The 19,375-nt window shown below is 34.0% G+C and overlaps 2 protein-coding genes across 2 annotated transcripts in view; both read left to right on the top strand.

Moving 5' to 3' along the window:
• Positions 1–4,072, top strand: part of LOC143237256 (neuromedin-U receptor 2-like) — a 35,022-nt gene extending 30,950 nt beyond the window's left edge. The window contains exon 3 of the mRNA XM_076476310.1: positions 3,733–4,072. Coding sequence (XP_076332425.1) covers positions 3,733–3,773 — 41 coding nt within the window. The 3' untranslated portion in view covers positions 3,774–4,072. The remainder of the gene's footprint in view (positions 1–3,732) is intronic.
• The window catches only part of LOC143237255 (uncharacterized), a 77,455-nt gene that overhangs the window by 45,682 nt on the left and 12,398 nt on the right, over positions 1–19,375 (top strand). The window contains exons 9-10 of the mRNA XM_076476308.1: positions 13,551–14,102; positions 14,723–14,857. Of these exons, the coding sequence (XP_076332423.1) occupies positions 13,551–14,102; positions 14,723–14,857 (687 nt within the window). The remainder of the gene's footprint in view (positions 1–13,550; positions 14,103–14,722; positions 14,858–19,375) is intronic.

Below are 19,375 nucleotides of genomic sequence, written 5' to 3'. Positions count from 1 at the left end.
TAATTAGCTTTTAATGTGAGTTTCGTTACATTGGTTTTTTAGCTGATCGTGATCCAAGTTATGTGGTTGGGCGTGCTATATATTGTTCATCTAAGCATAGTGAAAAACTTACGACATTTTAATTAGGGCCATATTGGTTTCATGTCCACGATATTTCATATACTAAGTGCCACAAGAGTAACCTCAACCAACTATGTGTACACTTTGAAGGCTTGTGCTGTCTGAATAGATTTGGATTTTCAAAGCTATTGTAAAACACACGGTATTTGCTTATGACCCATTTAGGAAATTACAATAACTTCATTACTGATTGAGACGTGTTAAACAAAATCAATTGAATCCATACCAAGTAACTCAGAGGAAATGTGTCTGAGGACACTCTTTATAAACATTCTGCTAATTCAATAGTGATTTTAAACAGAATTGCCCTTAAGGCGTTTGTTACAAAACACATGTTTGGTTGTTGTTAAGCGCAAAGCTACGCAATGGCTCTTTTTCTGCAATTTGCCTACCACAGGTATCGAAGTCTTATTTTTAGCGTCGTGAGCGTATTGATATACCGTTAGTAAAAAACCCAGATTTCAAATAACTAAATCCTTATGCATTACTTGTAGAAGAAATCATAAGATTATGAGTTGAAACTAATTTCTTTTTCCTTGCACATTTTTTGGATACTGTAAATATTTTAATTATTATTTTGCTTACTCTGTACCTCTACGATGCTAAAGTTAAGAAGCCATAATTGTCTTTAACATCGACCCTTATAGTTATATACTTGGCATAAACGTAGAAAAGTGGAGTTACAGAAAATTACTGAAACAAATATTCAAGTACTGTAGACTTTATCAGGTATTTACAACTAACTGATGGTGTTCTGACGCAGCCGGGTTCAGTTGTTTCACGGTTTGAACTCGTAAGTCAGATGGTTTTGAGTTCGAATCTGGATCGCATCGTACTGTTTCGTCATTGAACAAGACACTTGACCCCAGTTATTTAAGTTCATCTAGCTGTATGATGAGTAGTGTTAAAAAGCTGGGAATTAATCTACGATTGAACTTGTTTTGCCATTCTCATCTGATTGTTCCAATTAAATCGCAATTCAGCCCAAGATCCTCCTATGTGTCAGCTTAACATGGAAGATTTGACTAAATGACGGTATTCTTAGGGACCAAAACTAAACTACGAACTTGTGCTTTAAAATACCAGGGGTAAAATGTAGGTGTAGACGAATTATCTAAAAAAATAATAAACAATTTATCCAATTGAATTTTATGGTAATTATAATAGAAGAATGGTCCGGCATGACCAGGTGATTAGGGCGCTCGACTCGTAATATGAGAATCGTTAGTTCGAATCTTCGTCACACCAAACATGTTCCACTTTCAGCCGTGGGGGCATTATAAGGTGATTGTCAACCCTACTATTCGTTGATAAAAGAGTAGCCCAAGAGTTGTTGGTACGTAGTGATGACTAACTGCCTTTGCTCAAGCCTTACACTGCTAAATTATGGACGGCTAGAGCAAAGGCAGTTTGCGCGAAATTCACAACTAACAAACACATAATAGGGGATTTAAAACTATAACAAATAAATGGTTAGAATATTTTCCAGTTTTTGATATCTAAATTGTTTACTTAAAGATTTACTTTCACCTTGTTCTCATAGTTCACCAAGACCTATTATAATCGTTTTATTTTTAACTGGACACATTATAGATCGCGATAGTATTGTTAATAACGACTGAAAGTTCTTATTTTTATTAAAATATTAGGCCCAAGAGGCTTAGCAGTAAAATTAAAGGCTTATAACTCTACAATCCCGGAATGTCTGGTTGGTTAGAGCGCTTGACCCTCAAACTGTCCTACCAAACCTGCTCGTCCTTTCAGTTGTTGGGGTATTATAAGTTATAGTCAATCTCACTGATTTTTGATAAAACGAGTAGCACAAGTGTTAGCGGTGGGTGAAAGTGACTAGCTCTCTTCCCTCCAGTATTTCATTAATAAATTAAGGAGGGCTAGCGTAAATATCCCTCGTGTAGCAAAATTAAAAACAAACAACGCTGAAAACAGAGGTTTTAATATTTGTGGTGATCACAGAACAAACATACCATTCTACCTTATACTTACAACAAACAAATGAAGCGATCATTTTGTGTTTTTTTTTTTTTAATTTAGCGGGTTTTAAAATATATTACCCGAATAAAAAATAAATAACAATTAAATAGATAAAAGCATAGATACTATAAAGAAATCCGTAATAATCATATTTACAAACTTGTAATGACGACATAGATCCATTTTTTAAGTTGAAGTAATGTTTTATCAAATATTTCAAATTTTGCAAATGTTCAGTACATTAACGTTAATTTAGTGTTATCGATTTGGCTTATTTTTAATTTCGCGCAAAGCTACTCGAGGGCTATCTGAGCTAGCCGTCCCTAATTTAGCAGTGTAAGGCTATAGGGAAGGCAGCTAGTCATCATCACCCAACCGTCAACTCTGGGGTTAGTCTTGGGATTGACCGTTACATTATAACCCCTCTCAGGGTTAAATGGGAAAGCATGTTTGGTGTGACGGGGATTTGAATTCGCACCCCTCAGATTACGAGTCGAGCACTTTAACCACCTGGCCATGCCGGGGCTAGAATAATCAGTGGTGTTCCATTAGTTTAAGACTAGTAATAGTTGATAGCAATGTAGGAAAGGTGGTCATATATTTATCAGTAATGTAGTTACAGCCATTTTCCTTGTTACTTGTACGCATCAAAACTACAAACTATGTATATATACAGTGTCCGAAAATGAATATACCAAAAATAAAATTGAATAACACTATTGTTATTTGAGATAATCACAAAAAATTAATATAAATACAAGTGGTAGGTTTGTAAGTTTTAGTTTTGATAATTAATTGAGTTCTACGTTTCTTCTATCATTCACTATAATTAATTTAATTCTGCATCCAAATTCTGATAAAATATTTTCCAACACACCAGTGGGGACGAATAAGATAGCATCACAAATCCAATGTTTCAGTTCTCCAAAATCTTTTGATTTGTTATAGTAGACTCTTGTTTTCAAAAGCCATAGAGGTGAAATTCTAAAGGGCGAACGAGGGAGCCCTCTGATAGGTTCTCCCCCACCAGTCAACGTTCTGGAAAAGTTTGGTTTAAAAACACAATTCGACTGAAGTGAGGTGGTGCTCCATCCTGTTGGAAGATAGTTCTTTGTAACAAGCCAGGAATTTCTCGAATTTGTAGAACAAAGAACCCTTGTAGCATGTTTGGATACAAATTTCCAGTAACAGTTTGTTCATAATAGAAAAAGAAACTATTACAACAAAACTTACAAGTCTACTATTTATATTTGTATTTATTGTTTGTTGTTATCTCAAATAACATTAAAGTTATTCAACTTTATTTTTGGTATATTCATTTTCGGACAACATATATTCTTAATTCTCGAAGTCAAGGATATTATACTTAAAAATTAGGAATTTGTATGTATATCTATTTGATTAGTTTTGTACCTGGTTTTTGTGGAATGTAGCTCTTGTCAGGTCCACTTAAAGGACTTTCTGCTTTATAAGGCTAAACTTCAACAATAGTTTTAAGATGTGTTAAGTTGGACCTTTGTAAGAGAAGCTTTTCAAACCTTTTTGACGTAAAATCTAGAAAATATTTTCTCCTTTCAACATTGCTTGATGTTTTAACTTTTAACTGTTTCTTTGTTCTAGAATATTTGTGCAAAAACTACAGAAGGGTTATCTTCGCATAAACCTATTATTTATTGAACTGATGAATAGTTGGAAGACAGCTAGTTAGCATCATCATCCACCAACCTTTGAAGAACTGTCATCTGACCAAATAATAATATTAGATCTTCAGTTTTATAGTGTACCAATGGACTCAATGTGCGGAGCGGAGTTTTGTGGCAGAAAGACACGAACCACAAACCCTTGAATTTACAATATGGACCAAATAACTACTTGATTAGAAAGTCTAGATGAATGGAAATTATAACATTGAAAGTGTTTATAGTTTATCAACAAACACTTCTTCCCTGTATATTCTTCCAACTAGCACAACGGTATGTCTGTAGACTAACAATGTCAGAAACCGGTTTTCAAAAACCGTGGATGGTAGAGCATTGATAGCCTAATGTATTGTATTGTATAGCTTTGTGCTTAATTGCTAACAAACAGACAAATCATCTAAATTGAACGTTAATCCTGTAGGCGTTTTAGTTGGTGAAGCTTTAATGTTAACAAATATGTCAAAACACTTACAGTTAAACCAAATTTTACCACTATTTTTAAATTAGAAGTTAACTCCTGAAATATATTTTTAATTTTTTATTTTAATTTGTTCATTTCTGAATGTTTTTTCATGTTCTGGTTTGTTCACCACACAAATGACCGGACAGTTAATTTAACCGTTTTCACATTCTGGTTCTCTTTCGATAAAATCTGCTAAATTTTTTTTGATAATTTTTTCTTATTACTGTTGTCTGAAAATACTTGTTCTTTGATTTTAGTGTCTTACATAGTGTAACACCATTAAACGCACCTTCTACTCGTACAAGTTTATGGTATAACACCACTAAAATGTACCTTGTCCCTTATATAGTGCGCACAGGAATTAATTTTGACACATTCAGAACACTATGTCGATCTTAGGAAAAAAAACAACTTAAAATAACGCAAAATTTTGTTCTACGTTTTTTTTTTTTTGTTTGTTGGGGAATTTCGCACAAAGCTACTCGAGGGCTATCTGTGCTAGCCGTCCCTAATTTAGCAGTGTAAGACTAGAGGGAAGGCAGCTAGTCATCACCACCAAACGCCAACTCTTGTTATACGGAAAATATACAACAGGTTGATTTAGGGCTAAATAATTAGTTTGTTTTGAGTTTCGTGCAAAACTATCTGAGAGCCATTTGCGTTAAACGTCCCTAATTTAGCAGTGAAAGGCTAGAGGAAGACTGGTGGTCAACATCACTCAACATTTTAGTAAGGAATAGTGGGATTGATCATCACTTTACAACACCACGGCTTAAAGGGAGAGCATGATCAGTGAAGGAGATTGGAACCCGCAACTTTGTGATTGCGAGTCGAATGTTCTAACCACCACTGCTACATATTATAATGAATCTCGGATGAGCATCCGATTTATAATGTTACAGACGTTCAAGTAGCTGGAAATTTTAGTTTTAATTTAGAACTGAATAGAATGTCAATATGTACGAAATTTATGATAGTTGCCAACAAGATTGATATACAAAATTTTTCGTTCTTAACACAATTATATTTTAATACACGAACAACAGTGTAATTAATAATAATGGTTATTGCAAATATTGTTTTACATACAACAGTTTTACAAACAATACTCAGTCCTCTGTCTGGTCTGGAACTGAATACTTTATCAACAGTTCACGATGAACGAATTAATTCTATGTTTATAGAAATATACAATTAATTTGAGGAGAAAGCTAGCAAACTCGATTCCTAAATGGCTTTACGTGAGTTCACAGCCGAACTTATACAATGTTTTCATAGAAATGCTGACGTATGAAGATAATTCTCTGAAGTTGAACGTTTTGTAATGTTCGAAATCTATAAACTTTCCTGGTCAAATACCTGTAGTTTTTCAATTAATAAGCATGTAATAGAAAACACGTTACACCAGGTCCTGCAAAGTCTAAAACAAGTGATCATCTGGATACTGATAAAGAGTAGTGAGGTGGTTTTACTTGTATCGATAAAATTTACTGTCATTTATTACAAACTAAAGAAGTCTTACTGCTATTGACATATGAACATTCGTGAGATACTAGTCTACAGAAGTAGCAAACAACTAACAAGTAGTATCCAAGTCTGTTTGGTTGATCACGTTTTGTGATACTAAAATGTATAAAAACAGTTACTGTTCCCTGTCTCAAAAATAGTAAATATTTCAGTAGATATAGAATTTGACTGCTTATGTCATAGCCTAAGCAATGGTTGTTTGTTTGTTTGTTTTTGAATTTCGCTCAAAGCTACATGAGGGCTATCTCAGCTAGACTTCCCTAATTTAGCAGTGTAAGATTAGGGGAAGGCAGCTAGTCATCACCACCCACCGCCAACTCTTGGGCTACTCTTTTTACCAACGTATAGTGGGATTAGCTGTAACATAATAACGCCCCCACGGCTGAAAGGGCGAGCATGTTTGGTGTGACGGGGATTCGAACCTGCGACTCACAAAGTACGAGTCGCACGCCTTGACCCTCCTGGCCATGCCGGGCCCAAGCAATGATACGATATCGTTAAAAGATTGCATACTGACTTCCGAGGTGGCAGTCAGATAGACAAGTTACAAGAAACATATTTAGTTGACCTCGTGTACCAATCGGAACATATATACATCAAGTGCTACATTCATAAAACATGAAAAGCACGTATGACTAAACAAGTGAGTAATACACTTTTAGATTCGTGATGACTCGGTGACATAATTTTTCACTAGATTTGTTTGATTATAGCTAAGCCACAACACAACAGACTATACACGCAATATGAAAAATTAAATATTAATATTTTTGCAACTGATTTATCAGGTGAAATGAAAGTTTTGTAATAAATATTAAAAACACAGTAATACCATTTTTAATACCTTAAATTCCGTCATCACTTTAATATCTAAAAAAATTAGTTCGTAATGTTCGAACTGCAAGAAATAACGACAACAACATTAGTAATGAGTGAGTTTAGTTTTCAATCAGAAGTTTATAAAGAAACGATTTAAGCGGGAACAATGTAACAGTGTGTACAACAATACGTGCAGCATACATATCTTTAATAAATAACATTGTTAAGAGAAACTATTACAGAGAAAGGCTTAAGTAAAAATATAAACACTGTTTTTTTTTTAATAATGATAAATATCAAATTAAAACACTGATAATCCGTACTTTATTACATTAATGACGACAGAAAGAAGTTAATGTTATTATTTAGTTGGTTATTATTGAAAACAAAGAAAATTTATTTACTAAAGGGTTCGTAATCTCTAGTTTCGTAGTCGAGAATTTTGAAGTTTTCTGGAGGTATGATGTGTTTGTTATTCTCACTGTGCAGTCGGATACAAGTCTCTAGTGGACTAGTTAGTTTCTATCCACTTTTTACTGAAATTTCCATGTGCTCGAGTGCACGTATTTGTAGATGACGTGTAGTTTTACCAACATAGGTAGCTTTACATCTACCAGAAGTATATTTATATACGACCCACGACCGCATAGGAATGGGTAGAACGCCTTTGGTTTTAAACGATTTTTTTAAAATTCTAAATGCTGACGTAGGTAAGAAACGTAGCTTAATTTGTGAGTAATATGTTTCGATCATTTTCTGAATTTCATGTCTGAGTTTAAAACTTTGTTTGCCAATGGAAAGATTGATAAGAACTATTGGCTATTTCCAGACGGCGTGTGGCTTTTGGTAGTTCCCTATTTATTTTTCAGAAATGTTTGTGCGATAGAATGTAAGAACATAAATGGATAACCCTTACTTTGTAATATTCTACAGATTTTTAAATTTCTGTCTGAAGACAGAAGTAGCCAGATCAGATATTATGTGGTTTGTTTAGAACAAAGTTATGTTTGAAGGAGTGTAGTGTGAAACTGCTGAGAAGAATCTACAAGCTAGTAAATGTTTTCTTACCGTAAACAGAAGAGATTGTTGATATTTTTTAGTTGGATGTCTGAAAAAAGCTAATTTATTGTTTTCTTTCATCTCACATGTAAAGTTTATACATGGATGTTTTGAGTTCAGATATTCTGAAAACTTCTTGGCATGGTCAGTGTTGTGAAAAAGTAGAAACATGCCATTAAAGTATCTTCTATATAATACCGGTTTATAATAAAGTGTGTATGAGTATTTTCTTGTAGCAAAGTGACATTGGGCTACCTGCTATGTCCACCGAGGGGAATCGAATCCTTCATTTCAGCGTTGTAAATCCATATACTTTCCACTGTCCCAGCGATGGACTTATAATAAAGATTGTAATTATCCAACCAATGGCATTCATAATAGCAGAAAACAGTATCTGCAAAATTGAACTAGAAGTGATCCCATAAACACTTCGTGATTAACTTTGAGGGCCAGCTTAAAAAGCTGTTCGATTTTTTATTTGAGTGTAGGGAATTTTTAGATGAGAATAATATTTTACTAATGACTTTGTTTTCTCAAGTGGGATTTCAGTAAATAAGGACTGAGCACCTACACCCCCGCCCATAATGTTTAAATCTGTTTTTTCATAAATCTCTGATTAAATACGGAACTTGCTCAATGGTAATATTGTTTTTGTTGTTCAAATATTATGAACTAACGTTTCTGATATATTAACGCTAATGATAGAATTTAAGGAAATTTTGAACTTTCGTAATAAATATTTTTTGGTATTACCTTGTTTTTAATAATTATCAATGTTTTTGGAATTGAAGAATCTCCTAATATCGTGAATTATTTTAAAATCCACGACGAGTAATTTTAAGGAATTAAGTTTTCTTAACTTACAAACAAATATGCTGTTTGTGTCAAAGTTGTTATAACAGTGAAAAACATATCGGAAGTTTCAATTCATTTGATATTTGGAGTATCATTAAATAATGTAAAGAGTGTTTTGAAACATAAATACAATGAATTCATAACCTACAGTTTTAGAGATATCCGTATTAAGGATTGTTCTGTTTATGAAACCATTTCAAATTAAGTTTCTTCTGGGAAGGAAATGTTTTCACTTCATGAATTTTTTTTTTTCACTTTAAGTAACTTTTCATGAGTCAGATTTTATGAATAGCCCAAAACAATGATTTCAGTTTCATGGTGGAACACTTAACCTGTCACTATTACTTGGCATTTCTCTGTTTGTTGTTTCTCGACCAATCAATTATAAGTAGGGATTTTTTTTTGTTTTACATAGAATGATTAGTTACTTTGACGTCGTTATGCCATTACTTCACTCGTAATATAACTTTCGATATCTAGTGAGTGGTATACAAAAAGTGCTTTGGTTTGGCAGTTGGTAAGCACAAAACTACATAATAGGCTATTCCAGCTCTGCTCATCACGGATATCGTAACCTTTGCACTGATGAACCACAAAGGGCACTGAAAGTTTGACAAAAACTACCATGAAAAATAGAATTGTTTATTCCTTGTAAACTAATATCTCTTCTAATACTTCTAATATTTTTAATACTTGATGATGTAATAATTCAGCGAGCACCTTCATATTTAATCCATAACCGATTTTTTTATATTAGGAAACTATAATGTATCTGAAGACCAACTTCATCTATTTTATCTCCACTGTCTATGTCATATGGCTACAGCTATTCGTCACTACTACTTCGCTTTAACGATCTATTATATGAGGTGGCCAGTTTAACATAATTTCCCTAGTGCAGTCATTTATTTTAGTGTCACTTGTTTTTGATAGGCATGTTTATGATGAACTTTAATTAAAGAGATATTTAATCTTACTGCCTTAACTTTAATTAGTTTTTTTTTTTTAAATTTCCAACATTGATTTTAGTGTGAGAGAACCGTGTGAGAACCAAAAAATAATCTAGGTGTTTAAGGGACACCTAATTTCAATAAATTTCCAATTATATCCTTAATGGTCATTCATACATACACATACACACAAACATATTTCACGACTTGCAAATTAAATATAAAATATAAATATTTCGGCCCTTTACAAGTGGTTTCATTCAGTTATTCCTATTAGGTAAGTGACATATTTGGCTATTAGCTTGTAAAGTTCCTTAGGAATCCAGCAGTTCCTTTGTGACTCTTTGTTAATCCTTACTCAAACAGGAATTCTACTACAAAAGTAAATGCACACTGAAGTCAAGCCCACTAAAACCCGTAAGTAATTGGAAGAACGGCCCGGCATGGCCAAGCGCGTTAATGCGTGCGACTCGTAATCTGAGGGTCGCGGGCTCGCATCTCCGTCGCGCCAAACATGCTTGCCCTTTCAGCCGTGGGGGCGTTATAATGTTACAGTCAATCCCACTATTCGTTGGTAAAAAAGTAGCCCAAGAGTTGGCGGTGGGTGGTGATGACTAGTTGCCTTCCTTATAGTCTTACACTACTAAATTACGTACGGCTAGCACAGATAACCCTCAAGTAGCTTGTGCGAAATTAAAAAAAACAAACAATTGGAAGAAATTTTTTCAGACTGAAGATTTATTGTTAATACAAACAAAACCCCCTACTTATCCCGCTGATTTTGAGGGTTTTAATGCAATTTAAGTTTGCTTCTCTCATCCTGCGGTGTTTCTAAAAGTAATATTTAAAACTGTCGCCTTATTTACATAACAACTACATCTACAGTTAAAACAAGCTCGTTCTTACTTCCGGTTAAACGTAACACTAATTCTAATTAAACGTTAATCACTTCCGTTAGAATATAATTAGCATCTTCACTGAGATGTAAAATAAAACAACACTTAATCAACATCGACAAATTTCCTCCAAAAAACCGTTGAAAAAAATTATACTCACACACACACAACCTAAATCAGCAACACAGTCAACAACAAACAAACAATAATAAATTTCGAGACACAACAAACCACAAAACCTTACACTGCTGTATACCATATATTCCCAACATTAGCAAAAAATAACCAACATTTGAAAAAAATTATAACAAAACACAACATTCCAGTAAACACTAAATTTATTCAAAAACCAGGTACAAAACTGAAGTCCATACTATGTAAAAACTACAGTGACAAACATAACACCAACATAATTTATAAAATACAACGCAACAACTACCATAACTTTTATATCGGAGAAACAAGAAAAAAAATGGAAACCATATTCAAAAAATACAGAAAACACTTCACACGTTTTTGAACACTGCAAATCAAATAAACACAACATAACCATAGAAAACACCCACATACTAAGTAGGGAAACAAACACAAACAAACACAAAATCAAAGAAACCCTACTTATACAAAAAACTTTAAATTTAAACCAATATAAAGGAATATCTTTATATCTACACTAATTACTAATCTAATATATACTGCAATATCCTCTACAATCCCGTACCCGTTTCCACTCTCATCCCTAAGACACGTGTCCGTCAACGGTCAGTTGCAAACTCTCTTTTGGTTAATCTGAAGATGACCTAAGAAGGTCAAAACGTTGTTCTCTACTTTATTTTACTAAAATTTTTAATACACATACCAGCCGTCTTGAGATACAGATGTATAAACAGTTATGACCAGGTGAGTGAAAATAGACTAAAAGTAAAGTCATGTGAAAAAGAAGTTCTGTTATAGAAAAGTTAGAAAACGTAAAGTTAATCGTCGTGGGAGTAAATGGTCAAGTGGTTGAAATACTTGAGTGAAATTAACAGTTTGAAAGATGTAGGAGAATAATTTGTTTTGTCAAAGAGTGTTTTAAACTAAATGAACCCGCTTGTGTAGACTTAGACAAAAAGCAAGCGACTAATGGAAGTTCAGGATACGACTGCGGTAACTCACAAAACATCGTAAGTGAATTATACATAGATACTATTGTGATAAAAATAGAGAAAAATAGTTTAGCTTGTCAACTGAATTTTAAAGCAATAAAATTGGTTTAAGGGATCTTTTGACATAAATAACAGAACTATATAATGTTCAAGATGGGACTATGCTCTTCATAGTGTAAAGAACTTCTGTACATACATTTAACTTGTTTCAAAAATATATATTATTTTAAAAATAAGTGGAGTGCATTCTGTTCGTTTACTGTTAAATTTATAGCCAACAAATCACAGACACTCATTATGGAAGAAGTCTTAGCCCAATACATCCATATATTATTATTATTACTATATTTACTACTAAAGTGTAGTTTTTGACAATGATATTTGTTAACGGAACAGATATGCAATGACTAATCTATAGACTTAAATATATAAAACATGTCGTAGCAACGCTAGAATTTCCATCTAGAAGAACTTTACTTTTAGTTATGTAGTGCGTATTTGCTTAGTGTAGTTTTTGGTTATGTAAAATGTTTTTTAACTAAGGGTGTTTTCAGGCAGTGTAATGCATGTTTAAGTTAATGTACGAGGCTGTATAGTACATGTGTGGCAGATATTTTAAGTTGCCTATTTAAATGTCAAAAGACCTATGAAGCTAACATTGCCGTCTTCCTATTCATAGAATTTGGTTCGGTTTCTTTTGAATTTCGCGCAAAGCTACTCGAGGGCTATCTGCGTTAGCCGTCTCTAATTTAGCAGTGTAAGACGAGAGGGAAGGCAGCTAGTCATCACCACCCACCCCCAACTCTTGGGCTACTCTTTTACCAACGAATAGTGGGATTGACCGTCACATTATAACGCACCACGGCTGAAAGAGCAAACATGTTTGGTATGACGGAATTCATAGTATTGTAATGAAACTTGAAATACACCACATGCTAGCTGTTTCTTTAAACTACCCATTCAATTGCACACTTTATTATAGTTTCGAAAGTTCTTAGTTTATAATAAAGAATGTTATTCGTTTTTTGCTATGACACGATATAAACAGATGAAATAATAAAATATTTGTATACTTAATGTTTTAGTGTGTATTAGTTCAAATTCCTAAGTGATCATATTTAATTGTAGAAGTTTTATTTGGGAAAACTGTGAGTTGTAATAAGAGTTGGCGGGGGCCAACATACTTCAGTCGTCTCTACTACACGTGGCTAATTTTTGACACTTCTCACGCACATGAAATACTAGTGCTGGTAGAACAGCGTTTGCATATACGACAACGAGAAAGACGACTGTGAAAGTCGCATTCCATGTACCTGATGATTTGATGAGGTTAAAATCGAATTATCTTTCTGACTCTTGGGCATATGTTTAGTTGAAATTGTGGTCTGTTGGAAAATTAAAGTATGTAAGAGAAATTGGGAGATGTAAGAAATAGTGGTATGAAACAAAGGCTAATGTTTTAAACAAAATAACCTTCTGCAGTCGCTAATTAAGTACGTTTACTAAATACTTAAATAAAAACTGGAAATTAAGTTTCTCATTCAGTTAGTTATGGTTCATTTAGATATTGAGTTTCTGAACATATATATATGTTTATATGGATGCCTTCGTAGGTCTAAACTAAGTTTAGAGACTTACAACTTTAAATTAACGAATCGAATTTTCCATCCTAAACAGAAAAGACAGGTGTTATGTAGCTAAAACAAACAAGCTTTTTATGCGTCGGTCTGTCTGAGCAGTAACCATCGTTACCACAGCTGGTTTCTATGAAATTACCGCTTGGAGCGCTGCGGTTAGCCAAAATAGTTTTGGGATTGAGTGGACCATCTTAGCGAAATTGGATCTTCTGGTTTTAAGTTATATAGCAAATATTGAATTTATTTTAGTTTCAGGCTGTTAGAGTGTGCACTTTGATCTTTATATATATTTTTAGGAACATATTTTGTATCAACCCGCGCGATAACATTTCATGATGATTTTTTTTCTCATTGACTGACGTTTTTTTGTTTTTCTCCTTTCAGCCATGCCGCTAGAGCTCTATACAATGTGGCAGCAGTATCCTTGGGAATTGGGAAGTTTGATTTGTGAGCTTCGTGCTATCATTCCTGAAACCACCGCCTACGCATCCATTCTAACTATAGTAACGTTTAGTACTGAACGTTACATAGCTATATGTCATCCTATACGTCATCAGACCAAATCAAAGCTCTCCCGTGCGGTACGAAATATTGTTGTAATATGGATTTTATCATTTGTTGGAGCAACGCCCTATGGAATATTTACCCGAGTGAATTACCTAACGGATGATAAAGGCATCACACTCGTATCTTCAGCTTGGTGTGGTTTTCCTTTCAACAAACCAGATAGAAGCTGGGAGACTTTAATGTTATGTTCCACGTTTCTTTTTTTTGTTGTTCCAATGACTGTCATAATAGGTTTGTATGTAAGAATAGCCATGGCGTTACACCAATCCAAAAACCTCCGCAGATGTACATCCGAAGGGAGCGCTACCTATCGAGGAGACAGAGAACGATCAAAGATACAATCTCGACGAATCGTGGTCCGCATGTTAAGTAAAGCAGCGTCATATTATCTTTTAAATAACTTTATTAACGCCTTAAATAACAGTAAGACATTAAAAGTTTGTCGAGATAATAATATCCAGGATATTATTAAGTGTAAAACAACTTTCATTTCTAAAATATATATATATATATAAATAGAATTAATTTACCAAAATATTTCAGAATTTCACCATAACAACAAAAATTAACGTGAAAAGTTTTAATAATCGGAACGTTGAGTGTTTTTTTTATTTCGTTTTGCTAAATAAAAGTAATAATGTATGTTTTTTCTCACATTACCGTTTTATTTAATCTTGTGTTTTTTCTTACTTTCTAAAGTTAACTAATTCTTAGAGTGGCCTATCATGACCTAGTGGTTAGGATGCTCAATTTAAGGGTGTGGAATTCGAATCCCTTTCACGAAATTATTTTCTTCATATATGTTTTCTGAGTAGGTCAACAATTTACGTGTAATAAAAAAAACCTTAGATTTAAAAAACACCGGTTGGTATTAATATTGTAAAAGATAAGAAATAGTAAAAATGTTTAATCAAATTTCTCCAATTATATAGCTGTTTGAAAATTAATGGTGCTCCAAAATTCCTTCCCATGTTTTCCTTTCTCTCTAGGTGCTGTTGTTATTGCTTTCTTCGTGTGTTGGGCCCCATTCCATTCACAACGTCTGCTCTTTCTCTATGTAACTCTTTATTCAAGATGGACGACCCAGTTACGGACAGTGAACCACTACCTGTTCTCTCTCGCAGGTAACACAATTAAAATTTACATTCTATGTGATGATTTTCAGCCACGTTACTTTGAAACGTAGTTGAATTCTCTTACACGTGCATTGCACGTGAAACTTCAGTTTAGTTTGAATTTTTCATACATCTTTAGCTTAGTCTAACTGTCAGTAAAAACGAAAGTTAAATATTTTAAGGTTCGGTGATGGAATACGTCCGATGTTATTTTAACATGCAAGGGAGGCATCAGCTAAGATTAACAATGACATGCAGAAAGTTAAAAAGTGCACTATTAGGGTTAAAAGTAATGAACTAAATTGTAAAGACCCTGATCTATTGAGCAACAGATTTCAGTCCTTATCTTATGCAGACAAGAGACTATTGGAGGGAGGAAAAGCAAAAGAAATAGAAAAGGATGTGAATTATGAACTCAAACAGGTTATAGTTATAAGTGTGGATAGAATAGTCTCTGGGGTACGGTATGGAGAAAAGAGTTAGATTATGCTACCTTGAGGCATTGATGGACGACATAACTGACAGAACAAGAGATATAATGAAGGGGACGGGCAACGGTACAGTTTTTTATTGCGCACGAAAGGGCTAATAATATAGAGAAAAGTACGTTAGAGCACCTTATTAATAATTACTGTTAGTTGATAACATTATTTAAAAATAAAGGCCATTTATTAATTGTGTCAGAGACACTGTCAAGAATTAATTGCGGAGATGAAATTTTGAGCAGGTCACTAGGGCTAAATGGTACACTGAAACTAATATGTGAAGTTAAGCAGGTTAGCTGGTAGACTTCTGGGACCAATTTCGTTGAAGGATTGTGTTTGTGATTTTTCTTATAGCAAAGCCACATCGGTCTATCTGCTGAGCCCACCGAGGGGAATTGAACCCCTGATTTTAGTGGTGTAAATCCAAAGACATACCGCTGTACTAGTGGTGGGCCCGTTGAAGGAGGGAACTTTTTGTAATGACTGGTTTATATTTAAATAGAAAAGAGTTTGGTATGTTTCTAAGGGCTATTAACCCAGCTGTAAGAGAAGTTTTAGGCTGGGACAGTGGTGAAGGCAATAATAAATTACATGAAAAAATTGAGATGTAGAAAAAAGTTTAACAAACAAAATAAACATAAAAATAATTAAAAGAATAGTAATAATTGTTACAATCGTAATGCTAGAAAAATAAGAAATAAAGTAGATGAGTTTAGGGCACTGGTAGGAACAAAAATTTGATATAATGGAAATAACTGAAACGTGGTTAAATATAAATGATTTTGATGACAAAGATTTCTTTGAAATACGTGGTTATAGGTTATAGGGACAGATTAGTAAAGAGAGTTGCCTTGTATGTAAAGTGTGAGTTACATCCTGTTGACGTTGAGAATATTAAAGGTAACAGAAACCTAAGTGGACACCAAAAAAAAGTTTTAACAGGAATTTGTTACAGACCACCAGATGAAACTGATGAAAATAGTAAAAACTTTACAATGGGAGTAAGATTTCAGTTGTTAATGAAGTCATAAATATTGTTGATTTCTATTTCAGACGCATAGATTGGAAATTGTTAGAGTCAAACCATGAGGGAGAAATGTTTTTGGAAACTGTATAAAATGATTTGCTTCACCAACGTTTCAAGGAACCTACTAGAAATAATGCTATTTTACATTTATTAACTTTGAATACAAATATGGTTGAGAGGATGGAGATTGGGGAATACCCAGATACAAGTGATTACTACTGTATTAGGTTTGATGTTTTCTTCCGTATGGAAATCTAAAATAATGATATTTTGATTCTAAATTTTAAAAAAATCGAAACGATACAATAATAATTGTCTATTTAAAACTTAAGCAAGTGAGTTGTTTGGAGACGCTGAGTAAATGTAGAAACTTTTTAAATAAAAATATTTCCATATTCAAAACAAATATATTACTTACAGAAAGAAAAGAGCAGCTGCAAGAGAACCGGGTTGGCTCACAAAGGGTGTAAGAGATAAAATTATAGAAAAGTATCACAAGTTTAATACATTTAAATTGAGTGGTATTATTGAAGATTTAGAAAATTATAGAAGACTTAGAGAATTGGTCAAACAGGAAATTAGGAGATTGAAAAGAATGTATGAAAAATATTGACTGAAAACATAAAAATTAACAAAAAAGATTTTTAAAGTACATAAGGGGTAAACAGAGAGTTTTGATGGGAATAAAACGCTTGAGTGCTGGTAGAGGAAGGCTTGTATCTGATGATTATGCTTGTATCTGATGGTTATGCTTGTATCTGATGATTATGCTTGTATCTGATGGTTATGCTTGTATCTGATGATTATGCTTGTATCTGATGGTTATGCTTGTATCTGATGATTATGCTTGTATCTGATGATTATGAAATGGCTAGGTTATTAAATTCTACTTGGCTTGGCCTGACCAGGTGGTTAAGGCACTCGACTCGTAATTTCCGTCACACCAAATAAACTCGCCCTTTCAGCCATGGAGGCGTTATAAGTGACGGTCAATCCCACTATTCGTTGGTAAAAGAGTAGTCCAAGGGTTGGCGGTGAATGGTGATGACTAGCTGCTTTCCCTCTAGTCTTACGCTGCAAAAGTAGGAAGGGCTGGCGCAGATAGCCTTCGAGTAGCTTTGAGCGAAATTCAAAAAACAAACAAACATTTATATATACCTTAAATAACAGTGTTCAACCGATAAATACATTTAAATCAAGTTTAACTGCACGTTTTTATAACTACTGAAGCGTGCAAGTACACCATTAAATTTAGGACTATCACAGCATTGTACGATCTTCCACCATTTCTCTGTTTATAAAATGTATTTTCGTGCTATAAACAGATTCTTATTCAAGTAGTAGTTGAGTTTTATAAACAGATAAGAACTGCGCGTCTAAATTAATTCATTTCATTTTAATGAAACTCAGTGTAAGTAATGTTTTTTACTCAGAAAATACGCATCTTCTCAGCAAAAAACAAGATTAGATTTCCACTGGGGATCATAAAGGAATTACTGTTCTATATATTTTCTGTCAGCTACAGTTTTTATAAATAAGTAGAGAATAAAATAAATATAATTACACTCCGATACAATTGCTGATTTTTTGTTTCTATTCTTCCTTTATTTAAAAAAATATTTACTTTTTTACCAGTTAATGTTGTGTCCTATAAGGGTATGTTTGTGTTTTTCTTATTGCAAAGCCACATGGGCTATCTGCTCAGCCCACTGAGGGGAATCGAATCCCTGATTTTAACATTGTAGATCCGGAGACATACCGCTGTACTAGCGGGGAGCATCATATAAAGAAAATAACATTTGAAAAATCAAATGAATAATTATGATTGAATATAGGGACCCAGCATGGCCAGGAGGGTCAAGGCGTTCGACTCGTAATCTGAGGGTCGCGGGTTCGGATCCCCGTTGCACCAAACATGCTGGCCCTCTCAGCCGTGGGGTCGTTATAATGTGAAGGTCAGTCCCACTATTCGTTGGTAAAAGAGTAGCCCAAGAGTTGGCGGTGTATGGTGATGACTATCTGCCTTCCCTCTAGTTTTGCGCTGCAAAATTAGGAAGGGCTGGCGCAGATAGCCTTCGAGTAGCTTTGCGCGAAATGTAAAAACAAAACAAAAAATGATTGAATATACGTTCGAAAATATGGGAAGAGCCTAACACATACAGAATTATCACCGTATAATTTAGCATGTAGTCCAATACAAGTATCTAAAAAATACTTTTATCATCATGCTAAGATCTACGTAATATTATTATTAAACATGATTTATCATGCTAATGTCAAGAGAAATAATATTCCTCTATAATATGCAATAATATTAGTTTTGCCTCTACGTACTTACGTGCTATCCGCGCTATCCATTTTTTTTTTTTTATTCTTTTACCATTTTCTCTAATCAGGCCCAGCATGGCCAAGTGTGTGAAGGCGTTCGACTCGTTATTCGAGGGTCGCACCAAACATGCTCGCCCTTTCAGCCGTGGGGGAGTTATAATGTTACGGTCAATCCCACTATTCGTTGGTAAAATAGTAGCACAAAAGTTGGCGGTGGGTGGTAATGACTAGTCTTACACTGCTAAATTAGGGACACCTAGCAGATATAGCCCTCGAGTGGCTTTGCGCGAAATTCCAAAAACAACAAAAACATTTTCCCTGATCATTTGGTATTCTTCAATATTCTACAGCTGTTGATGTTTCCTTTCAATCAGTTTTGTCTTCGTCCACTTATTCAACATTTTCTCAACAGATTCTTATTTATGCATTTATGAAAAGAATGCATAAAAATATTGACTGAAAACATAAAAATTAACAGAAAAGATTTTTTAAAGTACATAATGGGTAAACAGAGAGATATGATGGGGATAAAACGCTTTAGTGCTGGTAGAGGAAGGCTTGTATCTGATGGTTATGCTTGTATCTGATATGGTAATGCTTGTATCTGATGGTTATGAAATGGCTAGGTTATTAAATTCTACTTGGTTCGGCCTGACCAGGTGGTTAAGGCACTCGACTCGTAATTTC

Source organism: Tachypleus tridentatus, chromosome 13 (assembly GCF_004210375.1).
Source record: "Tachypleus tridentatus isolate NWPU-2018 chromosome 13, ASM421037v1, whole genome shotgun sequence".
Classification (NCBI taxonomy): Eukaryota; Metazoa; Arthropoda; class Merostomata; order Xiphosura; family Limulidae; genus Tachypleus; species Tachypleus tridentatus.
The sequence above is the reverse complement of the archived record's forward strand: the minus strand, read 5'-3'. Positions and strand labels throughout refer to the sequence as shown.